The sequence below is a fragment of the Rhamphochromis longiceps genome, linkage group LG23 (assembly GCF_057381845.1).
Source record: "Rhamphochromis longiceps isolate RC_006_pf linkage group LG23, R_longiceps_female_GT1.1, whole genome shotgun sequence".
In the NCBI taxonomy this organism is placed as follows: Eukaryota; Metazoa; Chordata; class Actinopteri; order Cichliformes; family Cichlidae; genus Rhamphochromis; species Rhamphochromis longiceps.
Genome location: NC_140578.1, coordinates 27,697,853 through 27,716,610, shown reverse-complemented (window position 1 = coordinate 27,716,610; position 18,758 = coordinate 27,697,853). Strand labels below are relative to the sequence as shown.

General features: G+C 40.0%; 2 protein-coding genes across 5 annotated transcripts in view; both read left to right on the top strand.

The window, feature by feature from the left end:
* als2b (alsin Rho guanine nucleotide exchange factor ALS2 b) overlaps nt 1–2,848 on the top strand; it is a 30,684-nt gene extending 27,836 nt beyond the window's left edge. For all 4 annotated transcript variants that reach the window (XM_085397551.1, XM_085397550.1, XM_085397549.1 and 1 more), the window contains exon 34: nt 21–2,848. In XM_085397551.1, coding sequence (XP_085253677.1) covers nt 21–59 — 39 coding nt within the window. In that variant the 3' untranslated portion in view covers nt 60–2,848. The remainder of the gene's footprint in view (nt 1–20) is intronic.
* A 4,018-nt stretch (nt 2,849–6,866) lies between these two features.
* Nucleotides 6,867–18,758, top strand: part of mpp4b (MAGUK p55 scaffold protein 4b) — a 30,068-nt gene continuing 18,176 nt past the window's right edge. Inside the window, exons 1-6 of the mRNA XM_085399062.1 lie at nt 6,867–7,169; nt 9,959–10,080; nt 10,176–10,297; nt 12,323–12,400; nt 12,497–12,580; nt 17,853–17,984. Of these exons, the coding sequence (XP_085255188.1) occupies nt 10,023–10,080; nt 10,176–10,297; nt 12,323–12,400; nt 12,497–12,580; nt 17,853–17,984 (474 nt within the window). The 5' untranslated portion in view covers nt 6,867–7,169; nt 9,959–10,022. The remainder of the gene's footprint in view (nt 7,170–9,958; nt 10,081–10,175; nt 10,298–12,322; nt 12,401–12,496; nt 12,581–17,852; nt 17,985–18,758) is intronic.

Below are 18,758 nucleotides of genomic sequence, written 5' to 3'. Positions count from 1 at the left end.
AGGTATCTCTCCCCCTGCAGGCCTGCTACTACCAGATCCAGCATGAGAAGGTCACTTAAGACGAGACTGCTGCTAAGTCCTCGGTGACCTTCATGCTGCTGATTTTCCACTCCCCTCCTCTCAGCTCCAGTAGCCGGGCATGAGGATGACTGACAGGGAGGAGGAGGGGTCATAAGAACAGGTCGTCGAATGCTGCTTGGACACATCCCGTCACAGACCCTCCCTCCCTGAAACACTCATCATCCACAGGTGATGAAGGTAGAAATGTCGCCGTGATGACAGACGCGAGCACAGTCGCACCATCCATGTGGGTGGAGTTGGGGAATAAAGATGACTGTTATTAAATCACCTTTAGCAGGGAGGGAATGCAAAGTTTGTCTGTGGGATACCGGACCTCATTTTTTCTCCTTAAAATTTTTAATCTTAAAAAAAAAACAAACAGTAAATCTGGAAACATGAATTATTTTCAGTGAAAGCTACATGAAGAGGAAGTAACTCTATAAACTGTGGATTCATAAACTTTATAATCTGAGATGGATGCCTACGGTTAGTGGCTGTTAGGCACTGCAGGGGGGGAGCCGGTCCTGAAGGAAGGTTTTTGTTTTTTTTTTTGTTTTTTTTTCTTTTGCAAGTAAAACTGACACTTGTTCAAAGTTTCTTTGGAGAGGATTTATCTGGGCAAGCTGACTGCCCATTTTCATACTGTATTTAAAGAAAGAACGTGTTACAGCATCAGTGAACGGACCTGAATCTAAACAGTTGCTTATAAAGATTTTTTTTATTTCTTCATTTGAAGCGCAAGCTTCAGCCGGATTGTTGACTTGAAAGCGTACTCACACGTCCTCTGAACATAACCTCAGACTGTTACATTTAAAATGCGTATCCTTCCTCTGGCCTTTAGTGCATACATTATTAGGTGTCTGTTTTTTGGGGGATATCAGCTGTAGAGATGCTCAACTTGTGGTGCTCAAAGCAGCAAAGCAAATGCGTTTAAATATCTTGTAAGTAAGACTGAAAAACTTTTTGTTTCACCTCATCTCTCCTCACATCACTGTCACTCACAACAGCTGCTGACTTGATGAGGATTTAGTTGCTTTTCATGCCATTTAAAAGTGGTATCTAAGGTAAAATCAAAAGCGACTTCACCACCACTTTGGAGTATTTGGCTCAATTACAGAAGCACATTTGCGATCATGTGGGTCTTTACCTATCTGTGATCTGCAAATACCTGAACTAATTTTCTGACATAGCATCAAAACAGATCCTGAAAAGACTTTCTGGAAAAAGCTTAATTTACTTCCTGCTTCTGCTAACACCAGCATGTTACTGGTTACAGAGCCGTCACTTTAATCGTCTACACAGCAGGTTCTGTTACCATTAACGAGGCTTCAGAAATGAGGTCTAATTTTAGAAATCATGATCTGGGTATTTTAATAAAATGGTGGAACTATTTTCTTTGACCACCTACAGACCAAACAAGCTAACATCAGAGCTCAGCCAAGCGGCTGCCGTCCATGTTTGTCCTGTCATATGATACTTATCGACTTAAAAAATAAAATCGATTTGGAAATGTACAGGGATCCATTTCCAGGTGTACTGGGAGCAGTGGTGGTTGGAAGAACGAACATAGTTCCTGTAGTCTAGAAATTGATGAGTTTTCAAGACTTCTTAATGCCTTGAGCACCACAAGGTGTACAGTGCCACCTGGTTTGTTTTATGTTCATAAGATTAAAGATAAGACTTATACCTTTAGAGGAAACAATAAAAAAAAAAAACAACCAGCACTGCAGGCCAGAGGAAAAATATGTATTTAATGTTTTCTTTTGTTTTTTTTTTAAGATGAGCTTTTCATTATTCAGTCCACAGAAATGTCTTTTCATTGACAGCGTTTTGCAGGAGGTGTCTTTGGTTTGTATTTCTGAGCCCAGTGTTCGCAGGACAGTCTTACAGCTCTGCAAGGTGGTGGTAGGAAGTGGAAATTTGGCGCTTTTGGAGAACCTGTGTTGCTCTTTATTACAGTCTTATTTATTAGTCTCACTAATAAAAAAAATAACGATTCGAATCTTTAATCTTAGGAGTTGAGGACAAGATGTGGTTTTTTTTTTTTTTTTAAATGTTATTCCCAAAAAAGCTGAAAATTCCTTCTGCTTTTTAGAGATAAAAGTTTTGTTTTGTTTTTTTACAGTACAATGACAGTGACGTTGTACAATTCACTTATATTGTATTAACGCTACCTGACGGTTTGTTTCCACTCTTTCTTACCACCTGAGAAGCTTTCTCGTTCATCACTGCTTCATTTTGAGCAACTAGCCATCCACTTCCTCGCTCTGTGGTTACACTTTTTAGCTTTATGCAAATCAGCAGTGTCTGTAACCTTTCCCTAATGTGAAGACATATTTAGCATCTCCTTTGTTCATTTCTTGTTTGAAATGTTTGCAGAAACTCATTTTGCTGGATTGTTTGTAGAAATCGTCCTTTAGCAGTATGCAGAGACGTTTGATTTGTATGCTGCAGGAAGCTGAAAATATCCTGACAGTGTTTCTATTAATCATGTGGAGGCAGGCCACACAGCCAAGGAAGGAAACTAACCACCAGCTAAAGGTCTAAACCTCACTGATCTGCAAAAATAATCAATGCAAGCAGTCCAATGTGAATTCTGATTTAATCACAAGAAGGACAGAAATGTGTATTTTGCCTTTTGCGAGTGATGTCTGAGCCGAGAAGCAGGCCGCTTTAACGTTGCTGTTATAGATATAATAGAGTTCAAAGCTTCACACCATCTGCTAATGCTGCCCCCCACCCCCAACCATCAGGCACTGTTGCTTACTTGTGATCTGCGTCACACATGCCACTTTAAAAAGGGATTAAGAGGGGATTCTTCCTTTTGTTGCTGTTCATGCCCTGGTCTGATAGTTTCGACAATAGAAATAGCAGCAGATCAGAGGTAAAGCCGCTGCTCTCGCCCTGCGGGATATTCGAAAATCAAGCAGAAAATTGTTTGTCAGAGGTTGTAAAATTTAAACCTGCTCATGGGAACTTCTTATACTGTTGAACCTAAACTGATATGTGATGATGTTGCTGCTTGTATCTGAGGTGAAGTGTGGTCCTCACACGTGCAGTAAAAATCATTTTATAATCTTCCGTCTGTGTTCATGAGCCCAAATGTGCTCGACCCTCGTGGAAATGAAGCAGTATTGTCTTTTTTTCGAGTTCACCGAGTTCATCCCTAGAATGCATCCTACACACTTTAGCCTTTGGGTTTAACATTTATTTGATGTTTAAGCCAGGCTCTGTTCTTATTTCACTGACTAGAGAAGGCGCCCTCGGGTGTTCTTCAGCATCATCTCTTGTATATTTTATTCAGCTTAAATTTGAAGGCTGACATGATTCACTGCTGCCTATGAAAACAGTTTTTTCTGACAGTGACGCGGCTGACTTTGAAACCAGATTACTGATGTAGTGGTTGTTCACACACTGACTGACTTTATTTAGTCCAGACTGAGTGGAGTGTTTTTGTGCTAAGTGTAAACTGAAGGAAGCGCTGATGTTTTAAACCCTGCAGCTGGTTAACCAACTGCACCAACGGCTGTTTTGTCAACGGGCCCACCTGTGTCTTTTGCACAATGTCAAACGTGTTGTACTTTTAATTGATGACAAAGGGCAATAAAATCATTTTGGTGGAAATCCACTTAGGTGTTTTGCCTCCATTGTCTGTCTTCCTTCCTTCCTTCCTTCCTTCCTTCCTTCCTTCCTTCGCACCCACTTATCGTGGAGATGTTGCTGCAATCAGGCTACTCGACTCAGCTACAGTGACTTTTGTGGGAGGTGAATGAATTCTTCTGCAAGACATTTCTGGCTCGAGTCCCTACGAGAGGACCTGGGTGCTGTGGTGGAAAAGCAGCTAGTGATTGAAAACTTGTAAATGAAAATGCTATTCTACAAGGTAAAGTTTTCCAAATTTGAGTGTATATATATATATTTTTTTAATGAAATTTTTAATTAAAATGCAATAATCCAGTTCTCTTATTTAAAATAAAATCATATGGGCTTCCTGTGTGCAAATATAAATAGAAAATTTTATGTTTTTTATAAGTTATATCACACTGTACAGTCTAAAGTACTGAAATGGTAATTTATTTATTTTTTATTAAATTTGAAAATTTAAAAAATAATTATATTTAAGTCCCAATGAAAAGCCTGAATCTCATGCTTTTTGTAACGTGTTGATGGGTCAGCCACAGTCAAGCATTCACACGCTGTGCATCACTGGCAAAAGTTACGTCTGTTGCATACTAGCTCTCATGATTGCTTCTGCAACTTTATCATCTTGTGAGATGGGGTGTAAAATTTTGTGAAGAATTCATGATTAATAAAAAAAAGCTCTCCTGTTACAGGCACCACAGGCTGCTAAAATGTAAACTTCTTTTCTTTTTGCTAAACTTGGCAACGTATTTATTTTCACATACATGTGAATGTTAAAATTTATCCGTATGCCTGCTGTTGCATCTTTTTTTTTTTCCTTTTGTACAAAGTGGTCAACTTCACACATAACGAGATGAAAAATATAGAGGAGCAACCCTGCATATATATACTCAAAATGATATTTTAATATAATAAAAAATATATTCTCAGTAATTGCAATATTTATATTTTATTTAAAAATTTGTAACAAAAAATCTGAACACAAGAAAAAAATGACAATCCTACAGAACTGATTGTAAAATACTGTCACTTGTATGTACAATCTCAAATAACCATATACATGTTTGAGATTTTTTTAACTTGAAATTGCAACTCACAATCTTACATCCTCCACTGTCAAACAGGTAACTGTCAAGTTGTCCTCACAGAGAAAAATAAGGAATTACAAACACAAAACAAGGAAAAGTACATTTTAAGGAGTGATTTGAAAGTAGATGGTGGGTTTAGGTCCTCTGCTAACTGTGGGAAAATTTTGGAGGTTCTCAGTAAATTTGTATTGTAGGTGGAATCAAGTCCATGCTCATAATAAAAGATTTCTTTCTATATAGTGCTGTGCAAAAGTCTTGACCCACCCTTCATTGTTTGTATTTTGATTTAAGTTTTTGTTGTATGTTGCTCAGAAAATGGTGCAGTGATTTAATAAAACATGTAAACATACAAGAGCAAAAACAATTCATCCAATTTTAACAAGCTTGAAAATCAATATTTGTGTGTTTGGCATTATTTTCATGCTAAAGAAGGAAACCGTCACCAATCAGATATTTTTAAATGGTATTACACGGGTGATCAAAATCTAATGGTGCTTGTGTGGTTCCTCTCTCCTGACCTCCCCTGTTCATACTGTACATATCTCTCCATCAGACCAGAGTTTCAATCCAGTTCTTATGTAATTTGGCATACTTCAGCCTTTTATCCCTGTTTCTCCTCCTTAAGAACAGTTGGGTTCTTTGCTAAGTTGTCTGTTATGTGTAAACATGACACTGGCTCATTTATTGAGCTAGGTGCCTTTTTTATGCCTGAATGATTCTTAGTGTTAAGGGGCTTAAACAAACAAACAAAAAGATTCCTCTGAAAATGTTCAGATACAAGGACTGGACTAAAAAGAACAGAAAAGCTTTTATTTTTAAGCCAAATGTTCTTCAAGGAGCCAGAAGAACTATACCACAAGACTACTACAAAAAATAAATAAATAATCAAAATATTTGTACACAATACTGTCTCACTGTGTTTAATCCAGTGTAATGAGTGTGGTGCATTTGATCCTTTGATTTTGGTAAAGTTACTGAGTTTTAAATGAGCTGGATGCCGGAGGTGGAATTCAAGAAATTTTCAACAGTCCAAACACGATGAGAAGAAGGCATGTTCTGTTTGCGATGGAAAATATTTTAATGTGCAACATTTCTTAGTTGGAGACCTTGGTCATCACACCCAGGGTACAGGTGGAATTCCTTGTGATCGAGGACAGATTCTCCTTTCAAGTTTAATGAAAGGACCTCAACTTTGGAAACTGATTGGTTAAGGAAGTAATTAACATCATATAGACAAGCAATAATATTGAACGAGGGGAACGTATAGTGGTGTATCATCTGTATAACAGCGGATGATAATCTGTACTTGCAGATTATCTGATCCAAGGGAAGTAGATGGAGAATAATAACAATGTGATAGACTTTTAAAAATTAATAATTATGGTTCATACTTGTGGATGTGTCTAATGAGGTATTTTGTTTTAGGTACTTCATTGTCAAGTATAAAAATATATACTTTTGTACTTTCACTTAAGCAAATTGGAGTCTAAACTGTCTTTTTTCAGTACTTCTTAAACAGTTACTCACTATAACTGTTTTTGTAGGAAAGGTCATAGTTGGAAGGTATTTTGAGAAGATTTTCACTTTTAATAACAGATGTTCCTTTTTTACAGGTCAAAAAGAGCTTGTTGCATGTCAAGGGTGGCTCAATAAATCCCACTGGCATCACTGCTCTTTTTTTTCTGCTGGAAGGGGGAAAATCCATCCGGCGTATCCAGATCCTTAAACAATAATCTCAGTGTTTTGGGTACAATGAGATGCCTTAGACCTGTTTTCATGTGGAGGGAGGGGAGATCTTGTTGATTTTCAGTAGGAATTGGATTACCAATCAGGAGATTATATTCACTCCTGCCAGATTTTTTTCTTCCCCCAGCTGGTGAGGAAGATTATCTGATTCTTTAATTACTCTTTTAGGTCTTTTTCAGCCTTAAAACCTGCTACCTCTGTGTCCTTTGTTGACTTTCCCGATGGTTTATTGTAGAAAAAGTGCAATGTAACATTCATAAACTCTCTCGTTTCTCTTGAAGTAACTGCTTCTCCCTTTTCTTTCATCCCTCCTCCGTGTGTGTTGATAGAAGCTGAAAAAGTTAAGAAGATTTGGCAGCTCAGCAGCAACCAGCCAGCCAGTGAGGGAGGAACAGGTTTCCGGTGGCCAGAGGCAGGCGGCTCACTTGCCTGGGATTAAGTGGGATCGGGAGGGATTACAGCCCTCCCTCTCTCTCTCTCTCTCCCGTTCAGCTCGATGAAAGCGTAGCGCTCTGTCTGCTCTCCTGGGAATATTTTCCCATCATATAAACATTTACCTGCTGCTGTGCTGAAGCTGACACCAGCAGGAGGAGGGTGACGGCGCGAGGAGTCCTCGAGGCTGCAGGTGTAGCGGTAAGCTTCACCAGGGTTGATTTGTTTGAAGAGAGGAGGGCTTGGATTGGAGGAAGGCCACAGGGATCATCCCGGATAGGTGTTTACTCCTTGAGGAGATCCTACTGGTTTATTCCTTAAAAATATCCACTTTTCCAGCAGCTATTTGCTCTGTCACGTCTGTCTACCCTCACCCTTTCACTAACTTCACCCTCACAGTGGCTATGTGAGTATTTACAGACATATTGGGGAAACAAAGGCAAAAAACTCCTCTCAGCATTATTCTTTGGTTTTATTATTCGTGTCAATATTGAGATGATTTATAAACTCTGTATTGGCAGCTGCTGTCAGGTGTGCCTTCAAGCACTGATCCTGTTCGCGCTGGCTGCTGGAGCTGTGGTTGCACCTCTGCATGCTCATAAATGTGGTCCTAAAAGTTTTAACTGCACGTTTCACAGATGTTTTGCAAATTAACTGAAAGTTTGAACAAATCAAGTCTGAACCTGATTATGTGTGTAGAAAGGTTTTAATGTCATGCATGTAGACGATGAAATCACCTAAAGACCAGCATCATCGAACGTTTTGGGGAATGAAAAGGGTGCTGCATGTATTTGTGCTTCTGTCAAATTTTGACATTATGGTTTTTGGTTGTTAGGCTGCTGTACAGTGTAGGGCATCTGCGGACCTTTTAAAAGTGACAAATTTAAAATCTTTAACCTTCTAACATCCACCAGATCACCTGTGACCCATGTCGGTTCAGGGCTGATTTAATGTCCATCTAATGTCCACCTCTAACTCTGACAGAAAAACTGTGACAAAACTAACAAAAGAACAAAAATCTTATAAACAGTTCATTGCATAATGACTGAAACCAGCCCACTGAATGAACAATGGGCTGGGAGGTCAGTTCCTTGATCATATAGGTTGGGGAAACGTTTCTCCCACTGAAAACGCTATGTCCAGATGAACAGAATCAACCTTTTGACACAGTTTATCATATTCTGATGGCTGCTTCCAGCAGGATAACACAACATGTCACAAAGCTCAAAATCATCTCAAACTGGAGGAGAGGAGGAGATTGGCATCATGGATGTGCAGCCAACAAATCAGCAGTAACTGTTTGATGCTGTCATTTCAACATGGTCCAAAAGTTTCCAGCAACTTGGACTTATTTTTTGGGCAACAAAAGAATCAATGCTGTGCCAGGAAGAGTTAAAGCAAGTCTGAAGGTAAAAGGACATCCAATTCATGCATATCTGGGTTAGGTAAGAAAGGCGTAAATCTTACTATAGCCACGTTTGATGTGGTGTGTTTCCTTCCTGATGGATGGTACTGTCTAAATATTCATGTACTTCACTTGGAGAGCTAGGGATATCGTAGACTCTATACAGGGAAGTCACAGTAAACTGAAGGCAGTTGGAGTTGTTGTAGTGTTATTAGTACATCTGTATTGTCTTTTTTTTTTAATGCAAACCTCTTTTCTGTGCCAGAGCTCAGTTTTAGCAATAAACATTTAACAAGACTTCAGATTCACTCAAATAAACTATTTGTTGTTTTCTTTTCTTTTCTTTTCTTTTCTTTCTGAATATTTGACTTTTTAGCCCTAACCCTAAAATAGCTGTGGGTGATCTGGTGGATGTTAAGAAGTGAAGCTCATCTTTTAAAGCTGTACCAGCAGACCTTGTGACGTTTCTTGCTTTTTAAAATCTTTTCAAAGACCCGGCCGCTCATGACGTGACAGATGTCAGCGGTTTTCATGAGACTCGAGTGACAAGAGAATAAATCTGAGCTCGTTTAAATCGGCGCATGCTATTGTTTTGTGCAGCGGTTCTCAAACTTTGGAGTTAATGCAGGAGGACATGGATGCTCTGGATTACTGAACCCCTGATTTGTTTTTTAAACCCTGTGAAGTCTGACTGTCACCTTAGCTTTCATGTTTTTGAAAAAAGGAAAAAAAATGCACTTTTTTTTTTGGAAAGAAACTAAATTTTGCCATCTTTTTGCAAAGAACTACTTTGTTATAGCTTAGGCTTGAGGGTTAGGAGTATTTAGACCTCCCAGGGTTAACTGCGGTGAAAAAGATTACACCAGATGTAGCTGCTAGTTGTAAAATCCCTGGATAAGATGGAGCTGATGGAGCTCTTTTATTCACTCCTGATATTTTTGCACTAAATAAAAACAGGCTTATAGAGGTTTCAACGCAACTGTTTCATTATCTGAGTAGAAACGTGAGAGTCAAAGGCTCAGATGGTGTTTTGTACAGACTAGTAAGACACAAAAACACAATGCAAAACTAGACAAACGCCACAAGCTGCAGCAACTTCAGAGCTAATGAAGCCTAAAACATCAGAGTAAGTCATCCTGTCAGCCAGATGCTGCTAATCAAATGCACTTGATTGACTGAATAATTAATAAGTGTGAGTGCTTCTATAAATCAGGGTGTTGGGGTAAAATTCACCCTAAGATCAGACCGTGCAATGCTCAAACTGGCCTTTTGTGAAATGACCACCTGTTAAACCTGCAGACCCTCTCCTTCACCCTCCTGAGTCCTCGGTAGCTCTGAGGAACAAAGTCTGCTTTTACTTCACATGTTGTATAATTATTGTAATAATTATTATCATAATAATTGTTATTATTATCAATACTAAGTGGTTTAAGGTTTCCATATATGTAAGGGATATAATATACAGAATATAAAGAGTTAAAACTCAATCAGCTCCACCTTAAAAAGCTCTAGCTCTATGAATCGTCTGATCTAATATTTCAGGATACTTTTGCACAAATCTTATAATAAACTGATTTTTCTCCAGGTTACTGCCCGTCCTGGCGAGCAGCAGCAGGTGGTCAGGGTCAAAGGTCAAGCTTTCTGTAACCATGAGGCAGGCGGTGGAGGCTCAGGTGTTAAATCCGCACTGTGAGTTGGGAGAACACGGTCAGTAGGAGTGTTTTATGGTTTAATGATAATGTGCTTACACACGTTAACCACAGATTCAGCCTTCTGCTAACGTGTCTGAGTTTGTGCTGCAGGTTTGCGTCAGATCCTGTCTGACGTCATAGAGGAGGTGAGGCAGTCTGTGAGTCAGGACATCGACGGAGCAGAGATCCTCCACAGTCTGCTTAACGCCGCCTGGCTGCAGTCACTTCTCAAGGTCTGAAAACTTGAAAAACAGAATTAAAAATCCTGGTTTCAGCGGTTAGTTTTCAGCGTTCCTCATTATACAAGGTGGGCCATTTATATGGATACACCGTAATAACATGGGAATGGTTGGTGATATTAAAGTCCTGTTTGTGGCACATTAGTATATGTGAGGGGGCAAACTCCTCAAGATGGGTGGTGACCATGGTGGCCATTTAGAAGTTGGCCATCTTGGATACAACTTTTGTTTTTTCAATAGGAAGAGGGCCATGTGACACATTAAACTTATTGGTAATGTCACAAGAAAAACAATGGTGTGCTTGGTTTCAACGTAACTTTATTCTTTCATGAGTTATTTACAAGTTTCTGACCACTTAGAAAATGTGTTCAATGTGCTGCCCATTGTGTTGGATTGTCAATGCAACCCTCTTCTCCCACTCTTCACACTGATAGCAAAACCGCAGGAGAAATGCCAGCACAGGCATCCAGTATCCGTAGTTTCAGGTGCTGCACATCTCGTATCTTCACACCATAGACAATTGCCTTCAGATGACCCCAAAGATAAAAGTCTAAGGGTGTCAGATCAGGAGACCTTGGGGGCCATTCAACTGGCCCACGACGACCAATCCACTTTCCAGGAAACTGTTCATCTAGGAATGCTCGGACCGGGCACCCATAATGTGGTGGTGCACCATCTTGCTGGAAAAACTCAGGGAACGTGCCAGCTTCAGTGCATAAAGAGGGAAACACATCATCATGTAGCAATTTCAAATATCCAGTGGCCTTGAGGTTTCCATTGATGAAGAATGGACCCACTATCGTTGTACCCCATATACCACACCAAACCATCACTTTTGTTGTTCCAACAGTCTTGGAGGGATCCATCCAATGTGGGTTAGTGTCAGACCAATAGCGGTGGTTTTGTTTGTTAACTTCACCGTTCACATAAAAGTTTGCCTCATCACTGAACTGAGGGTCCTGTTCCAATTTTTGTTTTGCCCATTCTGCAAATTCTGTGCGCCGATCTGGGTCATCCTCGTTGAGATGCTGCAGTAGCTGGAGTTTGTAAGGCTGCCATTTGTGAGTAGCTAATATCCGCCGAAGGGATGTTCGACTAATGCCACTCTCCAGTGACATGCGGCGAGTGCTACGCTGTGGGCTCTTGCTGAATGAAGCTAGGACAGCCACTGATGTTTCTTCATTAGTGACAGTTTTCTTGCGTCCACATTTTGGCAAATCCAACACTGAACCAGTTTCACCAAACTTAGCAAGCAGTTTGCTAACTGTAGCATGGGAGATGGGTGGTCTCGTAGGGTGTCTTGCATTGAAATCTGCTGCAATGACCCGGTTACTGTGTTCACCAGATGTGTTAACCTCTTTGACATGTCAATAGCTGTGAACAAGGAGAAACTTGTAAATAACTCATGAAAGAATGAAGTTACGTTGAAACCAAGCACACCATTGTTTTTCTTGTAACATTACCAATAAGTTTGATGTGTCACATGGCCCGCTTCCTAGCGAAAAAACAAAAGTGGTATCCAAGATGGCCAACTTCTAAATGGCCACCATGGTCACCACCCATCTTGAGGAGTTTGCCCCCTGATGTATATTAATGTGCCACAAACAGGACTTTAATATCACCAACCATTCCCATGTTATTACGGTGTATCCATATAAATGGCCCACCCTGTACTTTGGATCATGCACCAAAATCTTACATCTTATCTTATATGAGGAAAGATGACTTACACCAGATTTATATACAAATAACATAAAATACAAAATGCAGGTAATGTAATCTAAAGTAAATGCAAAGCCTAAATGTCTTCTGCTAATTTCCTTTGTTTTAGTTAAGAGACGGTAAAATGTGTCAGTAGGCTTTGCAGGGAGATCAAGGGGTGGTTCTACAAGCTGCTGAATCATACGGGTGTACTTTGTTTATCACAGGACTGCATGCCTCCCTCAGAGTATCTAAGGTCAGATGTTTCCTCATTCACTGTAGTTTTGATATTTGTTTTTATTACTTGACTGTTTTCAGGTTTATGAGTGTTTGCAAAGATATCTAAGAGATTCTCCTGCACCAGCTCTGGATTACTCTTCGGGACTCTCGCTTGAGGTTCATCTTCCAAAACAATTTAATGTAGTTATCATGTCCAAATGTTGTTTGGTTGGGTTTTTTTTTTAAAGATATTGAATGTTTCTGTCTTTATAGTTGCTGATTGATATCAGGTCCTTACCAAGTTGCTCTGAAGAGGCCAAAGAGCTGTACCATCTTCTGCGACAGCCACACCTGCAGGTTAATAAACCACTATTGGTTTCACGTTGACGTACAGAAGAGGTTAAGGGCCTATAAGGCCCATTGTAGCTCAGGCATATCCGTAAATCCTATTTTTTTGTAGTTAAATTTTCATGTACTCATGTTTAGTGCATATTTTGATTAAAAAGGGGGAGTGTCATTGATGATTATGTTGGTTTAAATAAATCAACACCCCTGAGTCATACTGTCAGAATCTTCGAAGCACAGACCAAGGAGGAGGAGTAGCAAGCTTTCATTCATTAGCCTTGTAATCCCGCTGGAAAACTCAAAAACAAGTTTTATTTGTTGTTATTTATCATCATTCTGATCCTTACTTAGAGTTTCTACGGTATCTGACTTTTATCTGATTTTGTGCTCAGCTCAGATAAAATAATTATTATGGCTTATTTTAACATTTATGTAGATGCTGAAAATGACAGCCTCAATTCAGTCTATTATTAGACTCAAATGCCTTCTCTTAACATGGAAAAGAGCCCACCCACCACTTTAATCACATTCTGGATCTTACATATGGCATAGAAGCTGAGCATTTATTAGTGGCCCTGAAAACCCTCTTTGTCTGATCATCTGTAATAATAATAATTAAATAATTTAAATTTACAATAATGGATTACAAAGCAGTGGGAATTAAGATCTCATCATAGTACATCATAGTCATTGTTATTGTTCTCTGTGCTTGTCCTGCTCAGTGCAGTGTTCGATACTGTCAACAATAATATTCTCTTACAGCGATTAAGAGCACACTGTAGGTATTACAGGTACTGCACTGCAGGGGTTTGTATCATATCTCTCTAATAGACTCCAATTTGTTCATGTAAATGGAGAGTCCTCTTCACACACTAAAGTCAATTATGGAGTTCCACAGGGTTCTGTGCTAGGACCAATTCTGTTTACATTATACATGCTTCCCTTAGGCAGTATCATTAGAAGGTGTAGCATACATTTTCATTCCTATGCAGATGATGCCCATCTTTATCTGTCCATGAAGCCAGATAACATATACCAATTAGTTAAACTGCAAAAATGTGTTAAAGATATAAAGGCTTGGATAATCTCTAATGTCCTGGGCCCTATTTCAGGAAGCCGGTTTAGTGCAAAGTCTGAGTAAGTATACCATGAGTTAACGAAAACTCTGGGTTTTCGGTTTCACAAAGCGAGTTTAGATTAATTCTGAGTGAGTCACTATGACGACACACTCCGTGAAGCTAACCTGCCCCCTAGCAGGTTTACTTCAACTAACCCTGACCTTCTCCGCCTCTTTGTCGGAAACCTGACTGTAGGAAGTGTCAGACATGGCGTGCTCCTTCCTTGAAGAGCCAGTAGATGTTGAAGCCCAAATTCTCCGCAGAGCTCTCCACCGGGAGAGAGTGATTAGAGCGCGTTTGGACATTTTATCATTTCCTGATGATTTCCTGTGTGAACGTTACCGTTTTTCAGCACAATCTATAATTTATTTGAATAACATCCTCAGGCCTAATATTGCTCATGTGACACATCGCGGACATCCTCTCAGTTCTGTACATATTATTTGTATTGCACTTCGTTTTTTTGCAAACGGGAGCTTTCTGTATAATATTGGTGACGCTGAGCACGTTTCCAAGGCTACCGTCTGTCGGGCAGTCAGGAATGTTACAGTTGCACTGAAACGTCTCCTGTACTCGTTTCTGGTGTTCCCCGGTCATAGACCCACAAGATTCATCAAAGAGGGATTCCACAAAATTGCAGGTATCAGGATGAACAAAACCTAATTCATGATGTGGTGATACTTGAACTACTACTTAAATTTTACATTTATTCCCACCGTTCCCAGGCGTGATTGGCTGTACAGATGGCACTCACATTCCAATCATTGCTCCTTCAGTAAATGAAGGAGACTATGTGAACAGGAAGTCTTTCCACAGCATTAATGTACAGGTACATAGTTCCCTGTAGCATTTCAAACTAAATTATTTCATTATAGTAATGGATGCTAATTTGTGTTCTCTGCACTGTGAAGATCATATGTGATGCTGCCAACATTATCACAAATGTGGAAGCCAACTGCTCAGCCTCTGTGAGTGGTGGTGGTGGAGGACCCCCACCTGTTTTTCAGGCCTCCGCTTTTTTTTTCTGTTGGCTATGACGGGTCACATTTGAGCATACAGAGTAAGCAAATATGTACTTGTAATGTGCTCAGATAATTTCAATAAGTGCTTACAGAAAGAAAATTAATGTAGCCTCTAACTGCAATTGATTTACATCGGACAAACAGACCAAGCACTATGGCTCATAATACAATTACACCTTACCTGTTTGGACTATATTTTTATATTTAATTTTTACTTGCTGCCAGGAACGTTTGGGGCCTGTTGGGTTGCACCTGCGCTCACATCACATCACAAAATAAAATGTATAAAATAAAAAATAAAATATAATATAATAAAATAACGTGTTAAATGGGTGGAAATCCCTAGATCAACGTTTAAATTAACACTCATGCATTGACTCTGTCGGCTATGTTTTGCCATGCATGCTCCCTTTCTTTTGCAGCTGAGGCTGTGTTACTTTTTTTCCGCGGAATTTGCATGTTATCGGCATATGCTGCCATCAGAATTTCGGCCTCAAGCGCTGTAAAATACATTGACCGCGCCTTCTTTCCCTCCGTCTCCATGGTGACTCGCTTAATCTGTGCTCCACTAATCAGGGCTTTATGTATCCTCGTGCGCGCGCTTAACTTGGGGTTAAAGCAACTCCGCGTTGACTGAACTAATTGTTATCAGCCTTTCTGAAACCGAATATTCCGAGTTGGACAGTTCGGGGTTACTCAACCCTGAGTATCGTTTTTCACTCTGAGTTTTCTAAACCGGCTTCCTGAAACAGGGCCCAGCTTATACATTCAGATAAAACTGAGGTTATTCTATTAGGCTCTGAAAATCCCAGAAATGTGGTGGCTAACCAGATGCTGACTCTGGATGACATTACCTTGGCCTTCAGTAACACTGAGAGCAATCTTGGAGTCGTTTTTGACCAGGCAATGCACATTACAAACAAATACAGGGAGTGCAGAATTATTAGGCAAATGAGTATTTTGTCCACATCATCCTCTTCATGCATGCTGTCTTACTCCAAGCTGTATAGGCTCGAAAGCCTACTACCAATTAAGCATATTAGGTGATGTGCATCTCTGTAATGAGAAGGGGTGTGGTCTAATGACATCAACACCCTATATCAGGTGTGCATAATTATTAGGCAACGTCCTTTCCTTTGGCAAAATGGGTCAAAAGAAGGACTTGACAGGCTCAGAAAAGTCAAAAATAGTGAGATATCTTGCAGAGGGATGCAGCAGTCTCAAAATTGCAAAGCTTCTGAAGCGTGATCATCGAACAATCAAGTGTTTCATTCAAAATAGTCAACAGGGTCACAAGAAGCGTGTGGAAAAACTAAGGCGCAAAATAACTGCCCATGAACTGAGAAAAGTCAAGCGTGCAGCTGCCAAGATGCCACTTGCCACCAGTTTGGCCATATTTCAGAGCTGCAACATCACTGGAGTGCCCAAAAGCACAAGGTGTGCAATACTCAGAGACATGGCCAAGGTAAGAAAGGCTGAAAGACGACCACCACTGAACAAGACACACAAGCTGAAACGTCAAGACTGGGCCAAGAAATATCTCAAGACTGGTTTTTCTAAGGTTTTATGGACTGATGAAATGAGAGTGAGTCTTGATGGGCCAGATGGATGGGCCCGTGGCTGGATTGGTAAAGGGCAGAGAGCTCCAGTCCGACTCAGACGCCAGCAAGGTGGAGGTGGAGTACTGGTTTGGGCTGGTATCATCAAAGATGAGCTTGTGGGGCCTTTTCGGGTTGAGGATGGAGTCAAGCTCAACTCCCAGTCCTACTGCCAGTTTCTGGAAGACACCTTCTTCAAGCAGTGGTACAGGAAGAAGTCTGCATCCTTCAAGAAAAACATGATTTTCATGCAGGACAATGCTCCATCACACGCATCCAAGTACTCCACAGCGTGGCTGGCAAGAAAGGGTATAAAAGAAGAAAAACTAATGACATGGCCTCCTTGTTCACCTGATCTGAACCCCATTGAGAACCTGTGGTCCATCATCAAATGTGAGATTTACAAGGAGGGAAAACAGTACACCTCTCTGAACAGTGTCTGGGAGGCTGTGGTTGCTGCTGCACGCAATGTTGATGGTGAACAGATCAAAACACTGACAGAATCCATGGATGGCAGGCTTTTGAGTGTCCTTGCAAAGAAAGGTGGCTATATTGGTCACTGATTTGTTTTTGTTTTGTTTTTGAATGTCAGAAATGTATATTTGTGGATGTGGAGATGTTATATTGGTGTCACTGGTAAAAATAAATAATTGAAATGGGTATATATTTGTTTTTGTTAAGTTGCCTAATAATTATGCACAGTAATAGTCACCTGCACACACAGATATCCCCCTAAAATAGCTAAAACTAAAAATAAACTAAAAACTACTTCCAAAAACATTCAGCTTTGATATTAATGAGTTTTTTGGGTTCATTGAGAACATGGTTGTTGTTCAATAATAAAATTATTCCTCAAAAATACAACTTGCCTAATAATTCTGCACTCCCTGTATGTGGTTCTGCACATTCATGCATATATTACTTCTAGGCCAGACTATTGCATTCGATTTTTATCAGGCTGTTCTAAAACTTCCCTGAAAAAGCCTTCAGTTGATCCGAAATGCTGCAAGAAGAGTACTGACAAGGACTTTAAAAAAAAAAAAGAGAGAACATTTTGTCTCAGATTAGCTTCTCTTCTTTGGCTCTTTGTTCCTCCAGAATCAAATTTAAAATCCTTCTCATCACATACAAGGTCTTGAATAATCAGGCCCCATTTTATCTTAAATACCTCATAGTGGCAGTTAACCATCCCTCACTTTTTCCTTCCCCTTGTCACCAAGTACTTGCTCAAAGGGGGTCATCTGATTGTTGAGCTTTTCTCTCTGATATTGTGGGGTGTTTACCTTACAATATCCAATAAAATACAAGTACAAAGCACTTTGAGGGAACAGTTGCTGTGATTTGGCACTATATAAATGACATTGAATCCAACTGAAAATTCCCAACATTTCTTTTCTGTATTTCATTAGTGAACTATAGTATTAGTGAAACTATGATTTAAATGTAACTAGACTTACATATGTACCTGTGTCTTTTCTATTGTTATTTGCTACTGTTAATTGTTACTGTTCTTAGTCTCAGTCTGGTTTGTCTGTTTTCCATCAAGGCCCTTCTTTCGGCTCATGATACAATAGCTCTGAAGGACTATGAGCCGGTGTTGCCCCCAATGCCAGAAGACCTGCCGGACGATGAGGAGGCCACCCGGATCGTCTGCCTGGTGAAGAATAAACAGCCACTGGTGAGATTCCTGAGCTAATACCTCCTCAACAGGCAAATGAAATCTGGTTTGTACAGATGGTTCTGAGCTGAGTAGAACAGCAGTAGACCAGCTGTTTAGGAACTAAGCAAGCTTTTAATGAGGCAAAAATCTTTTGTTAGGTATGAATCTAATTTATTATTATCTCCTTAATTAACAAGCTTACTGGGACGAGGAAAATCAAAACCTTTCAGTTTTCAAATCAAAGAAGAAAGTATGTAAATTAAATATTAATTCAACGTAACTATGGCCAGTCAGTCCCCCAACCAGGGGGAAGTCTCTGGCTGTGTCTAGGAGAAACTGGTCGCAAATAGGAACATGGTGCTGCACCTAAACCCCCTTTTGATAGCTTTGGCTTTGGCTGTAGGTTGCATAGAAGACGCTAACAAACATTCACTAAATACTTGCTAATTGGCTGCAGGCTGTGAAGAGTGCAGCACAAACTTGCAACAGAGACCCTTCATCTTCAAAATACGTCACTGGATGATGGTCGGTGTCTTCCATGCAAACTATGGCCAACTCCAGCAATCTGCTAGTGTCTAAAGCAAACACAAGTAGGTTTTGAGGGCAGAGTTATTTTTGTGTACTCTTATTATGAAGGGATAGAGTCCAAAACAGTTTATTTTAAACATATTTATTTCTGATTTAATGCTGGATAACTTACATAGGAGTCTTTGGGGTTTGCTCCAGTTACCACTTTAAGCTTTGGCTTCATTTTGAAAGTGCTGCTTTGTTTGTTGTGTGCAGTGCATGACC